General features: G+C 48.0%; 1 protein-coding gene across 1 annotated transcript; it reads right to left on the reverse strand.

Annotated features, from left to right (window-relative positions):
- Positions 1 to 711: 711 nt before the first annotated feature.
- On the reverse strand, positions 712 to 4,016 carry LOC121600174 (para-nitrobenzyl esterase-like). The gene is made up of 4 exons (XM_041928518.1): positions 3,690 to 4,016; positions 3,345 to 3,614; positions 2,241 to 3,277; positions 712 to 2,155 (listed from the first exon to the last, which is right to left on the reverse strand). The coding sequence occupies exons 1-4, from the start codon at positions 3,915 to 3,917 to the stop codon at positions 1,855 to 1,857; spliced, it is 1,836 nt and encodes a 611-aa protein (XP_041784452.1). The 5' UTR covers positions 3,918 to 4,016; the 3' UTR covers positions 712 to 1,854.
- Positions 4,017 to 5,080: the final 1,064 nt, after the last annotated feature.

Raw genomic sequence — 5,080 nt, forward strand, 5'->3', positions numbered from 1 at the left:
TAGCGCTCGGTTCCACTACACAGAACCAGTACTCAGTCTATGCAGAGAGCGAGAAAGCGAGGCGGAGAAACCACTCCGGGGAAGCCTTCACCGGAAATCGATGAATATTTTAATCCATTTCAAATTTCCTTCCTCAAACGAGCGACCCAAAGGTATGTTTATAATTATTGCACAGCCTCGAGTGCGGGCTTCGGCAGAAGTAATTGTGGTACTTCTGCACGAATGCCGCACCGAACGCATATTCCCATACCCCGGTGGTAATGTGCTCGTTTGGCAGTATGATGAAAGCACCGGCAGCATCACCGCTTGCCATTGGAGCGCTTTACCAGTAAAATTCAGCACCGTACCGCATCCGATAAGAAGAATGAAGAGCATTCATATTTTATCGAAGTCCCTGGAAGATTGCAAGACACCCAACCCGGGGAAGGAAACTGGTGAAAACGGATGAGTGCACGAATCATCAAATTCGGTTCGTATCTAAAGGTAAGCAACAGCAACCTAACAAAAACACCTTCGTTAGGAAGGAGCAAAACTTTAAACTAAACACAAAAACCTTCCTCCCATTTGCAACGCATTGTTACAGAAAATAAACTGAAGAGGCATTTGGACCTCTCCCGCTTGACGGTAATGCACTTGGGGGAGTAAAAAAAACATTTCCCGAATTAGTATTTGAATAAGATGGGGCTGATCTTTTTTTTTGTAGTTGAAGATTTCGTGAAGGATTTCTTTCCGATTTCAAGCAGCTGAAAGTAGCAACGATTGGAGAAAAATGTGAATAAGCGGAAGATGGAAAAGAGAGAAAAAAAGCCTTGCGGTTCTTTTTCGCCAGTTCTCCATTCAAATGTTTTCATTGTACGCAGAAAAGAAAACGGGGAAGCAACAAATAGATAAGGAAGAATTCCAATAATACCGAAGGCAAAGCATGATTGTGCGCGGCAGTAGATAAGAATGGAAAACATTGTGACCTGGCATGGGATCGAACGGGGCGGACGACTTCGCTCGGTGGGTAAGGTAAGGCTGCCAGCGGCACTGATTCCATTCCGCCAGACGAGGACCTTCCGCTTGCCTCTGGAGGAATTTCAAGATTCTGTCAAATCTGCAAATGGCCACAGCAGCAGAACTGTCCATCCGAATGACTGTAAAGTTGGAATTAAAGAAGCGGGGCGAATCCTACAGAAGACGGACGCATTCCGGTGCGTTAAGCAGCGTACTTCATGGAGTTACTAAAGCATCTTTCCGGTCATTTTTTTGCTGCTGCTGCTTGAGTTGGGAAACGAGAAACGGAAAGCGAAAAAAGGCATAGTCGTAGGAGAGGTAAGTCGACCGAAATCTTTCCTGAGTTTGGTGGGGTCGGATGTAAAATTCAGCTATCCAGCCCATGCGAACTTCCCAGGAGGGGAATGATTCACAAGCAGACGACGACGATTCCTTGGGGATAGCATTCTGCCATTATGCATTTGTGTCTATCAAACCAGACAAAGTTTTTCGGGGTGATGTTCCCGAGCGCTATAGAGTATGAGGGAGAAATGTATTTCCGGGTGAGATAGGGCTGATAATGGAAGGAAGAAAGCGCTTATCAGCGGCTTCCTTTGGGAATTGGATAATCGGTTGGTTGGAGGTAGCCATACCGGTAGGTGCATATGAAAGGCAACGGTTTTTCTAAAGGAATAAATAGTAATGTTTATCAACACATTCACAATGGGAATGTGCAGGTCTGTAAGGGTCTTTAAATTGAGGACAAAGGCCCCCAAAACTTTAACATTAATGTTTAACTCCTTTCCCTAACTAGCGATGAGTACACAACTACAAGATACTGGGCATTACTTTATCATCGATAGGATTCGACACCGTCCACTAAGTCAGATTGCTCTTCATCTCCTCATCCAGCACGTCCAAGCCGTCATCGTTCGCTTGCGCCACCAGCATCCCGCCGTATTGTTCTCCGAGCTGTTCCAGCTTCGCAATGGTGTCGCAGTGCCCGTGGTACAAACACTCGTACACAATTTTCCAGATCAGGTAATAGAGATTGTGACGATTATCGACGCGACGCAGCGTAAACTCTGCGTCAATGTTCAGGTACTGGGTGTGGTTGTTAGCTTCACTGTACGCTGGCCAAACAATGTCGGACAGTTTGCTACGCTTCGGTGTGGGATTGCTGGAACGAGGAACGGGACACGCAAATGTCAAGGGACAAAGGTAAAATTCACATTGCAGGACATCTGATGGCAGCTGTTGCGTACCCATACTTAACGAAGTTTGCAATCAACTCAACAGTGCGAATGTGCACGGATAGTTCCTTCCGATACTCGGCACGATTCGCCAACGCGTCCCGCAGATTGTAGGGGCTGAAGATGTATCCCAGCTCATCGCCATGCAACGCACCGTACTTGTTCGTCTGAAGATGTTGGGCGTAAATTTGCTTCTTGTACTCACCAAACTTGCCATCAAACTCAAAGCGCAGATAGTACAGCTGATCCTCGTGCAGATGCCTGCCCAGCACACCCAGCAGCCGCCTGATCGGGTAGTAAAGGTTGGCCATGTTTGCCATCTTTTGGTAGAACAGTTGCTTGGTCGGTTCAAGCCCCTGCGCCACGGCCCAGTTACCGACATTGTCTAGGATTTCACCAATCCGTCGCCTGATCGTGGGCTGGTTTTGGTTCGGGTAGTTTGTACTCATCCAAAAGTCGAAGATGTGGGGCAGCAGAAACTCGAACTCGGTTGCCGTCTCGCTAACAAGGATCGGCATTTGGGGTGGAGTTTTAACGCGCACAGCGTCATGTGGTGAATGGCTAAAGAAGGCACCGTCCTCTACCGTGCGATTGCTCATGGTGGGTATGAAACACACGTAGAACATGCTGCAGTATGCGAATGTGTAGCGTAACTTACGATCGGGGATGAAGAACTGCTCCAGCTCGAGCTGCTGGAACTCAGGCAGCGTTCTTGCATCCATATCGTGCACGTAATTATCCTGACACCGCAGATGATCGTAAAGAACGGCCCAGGGGGCCAGCATGGAGCCGCTCAGCACGATCACGCTTTGAAACAGTCCGGCCGCTTGTTCGTTATACAGTTGATGTGTTACCGACGCACCACCGGCACTGTGTCCCATCAGGGTAACACGTGCAGGGTCGCCTCCGAAATGGTGCACATTGCGCTGTACCCATTGCAGAGCGGCCTGCTGATCTCGCAACCCATAATTACCGGTAATGTTTAGACGTTCGCTCCTCAAGAATCCAAGCACCCCGAGACGATAGTTTAGAGTGATAACAATCAACTCCTAGAAAGAGAGGGATCGTATAGATGACCACCCAACGAAAGTAATGAGATGCTTTCGCAAGACGTACATTTTCCATCAGCAAATCCACGCCGTGAACTTCTCCCGATCCTGCCACAAAGCTTCCACCGTGTATAAACACCAGCACGGGATACCTGACGCGGGCTGTCTCCTGTTCCTGACTGTCCACATGCTGCTGCACCGGTGCGAACACGTTCAGATAGAGACAGTCTTCGCTGCCCACTATCCCGTTCTGGCGGTTTATGTTTTTAAACTGTGGACACACGCTCCCGTACGCGGTGTAGTTGCGCTGATCAACGGGATCCTCCAGCACGGGGTTCTACAATCAACCCATCCAGTGTGTTCGGTTAGAGACAAACAAAAAATCACTTCAATCTGATAACGCCCAACTTACGGCAAATCGCAGCTCGCCGACCGGAGGCTTGGCGTAACGAATTCCAAGAAACGCACAGTACGGCACATTGTTGAATGTTTGGTTGTAGACACCTTCGCCGGTAGCAGCGTCACCGAATCGAACTAAGCAGGCACCTGCGTCCGCTTCCGCTACCTCCGCCGGAACGGACTGGCAAAGGTTATGGGTCGTGCAGACGATCAGGAGCAGCAGAACGCTGGCACCATACATAACTGGCAGTGTGATGGGTTTAACGCTTCTTCTCCGCAATGCTCGACCGAAAAAATAAACGACCACCACCGGCAGACGTTCTTTCGTAACTGTTGATAAACAGCAGCGCTTGTGATCGTCTCATAGGCCCACAATCTTAATGCTCGTCGTCGTTTCAATGCTTCCCGATGTTGTACTTCGGTATTGGATTGGACGGCAGCTAGCAATGTGTGTGTGTAAGTTGCTGCTTGGTGCTTCATTACGATTGATAAGACATCAATGCTACTATTGAGTCGTCACGCAAGGTCAATGCTGTCTGTAAGGCATGCTATGCGCTGGAGTCGCTGTACTAGACACACACGCGCCTTCCGAGCGAAACGGATGCAAAACTATGTCAGTTTGTTTCGGCCGTTTGTGAAGTTTTTCGATAGTGTTTTTCTCGAAAAAAAAAAAAACAACGTAGCAGTTTGTATTTAGAATAAATTTGTGGCGTTTTTTTAAACGTAGAAGAGAACAAAGTCTGATGATAGGCGACAAAGTCATAGATGTCGACGTCTGCCCAGTTACTGTTTTTTTGTGGTTCAGTCTTTGCTGTCGACCCCTTTCCCAAGTGTTTACTTTGTATCAGACTATCTACGTCAGCTCAGCTTGTGGACTGGGACACCGCACAGCAGAAGAATTCATCACCCAACGCAGGCAATGGCTCTAAAACCTCATTTAATTTCGAATGACCATTTCACCCACCACCGGCACACATCTGGCACGACAGCTTAAACAGTGACGACACTGAACGGCACCGTAAACCACCTGGTGAGTTCCGGGTTCCGGTGTGACAAGGCATTTTTTTTACATTTGCATTTGCCGGATGGAAGAGACGAACTTTATTCCTGCTGCCCTGGCCGAACCACCGACGTAGGTGGTGCAAAGCGCAAAACAACCGTCAGCCGGTGGAAAAAAACACAGCACCGAAAACATCAAAGCGTTATAATTGTGTTTTGCACATAAATTAATTATGAATGAACAGGGAAAAGTTTTTGGCGGGGGTGTTTATTCTTGCAACGAGACTTTCGTTGCACTGGAGAGAAGAAAAAAAAACACACCTCGGAGCGCAGCAGAAAGTGAGTTGTTGTATGGTAACATTTTAGCGCTGAAAGTGCTTTCTTTTATTCTGGCTTTTTGGTGCA

Source organism: Anopheles merus, chromosome 3L (assembly GCF_017562075.2).
Source record: "Anopheles merus strain MAF chromosome 3L, AmerM5.1, whole genome shotgun sequence".
Taxonomy (NCBI): domain Eukaryota; kingdom Metazoa; phylum Arthropoda; class Insecta; order Diptera; family Culicidae; genus Anopheles; species Anopheles merus.

Bases quoted from the DNA above. Each gene is read 5' to 3' on its own strand.
- LOC121600174 (XM_041928518.1), bottom strand. From the start codon at position 3,917: ATGTATGGTGCCAGCGTTCTGCTGCTCCTGATCGTCTGCACGACCCAT. The intron at 3,615-3,689 runs GTAAGTTGGGCG...GGTTGATTGTAG, and splicing joins TCGGCGAGCTGCGATTTGCC to AACCCCGTGCTGGAGGATCC. The intron at 2,156-2,240 runs GTACGCAACAGC...TCCTCGTTCCAG, and splicing joins GCAAACTTCGTTAAGTATGG to CAATCCCACACCGAAGCGTA.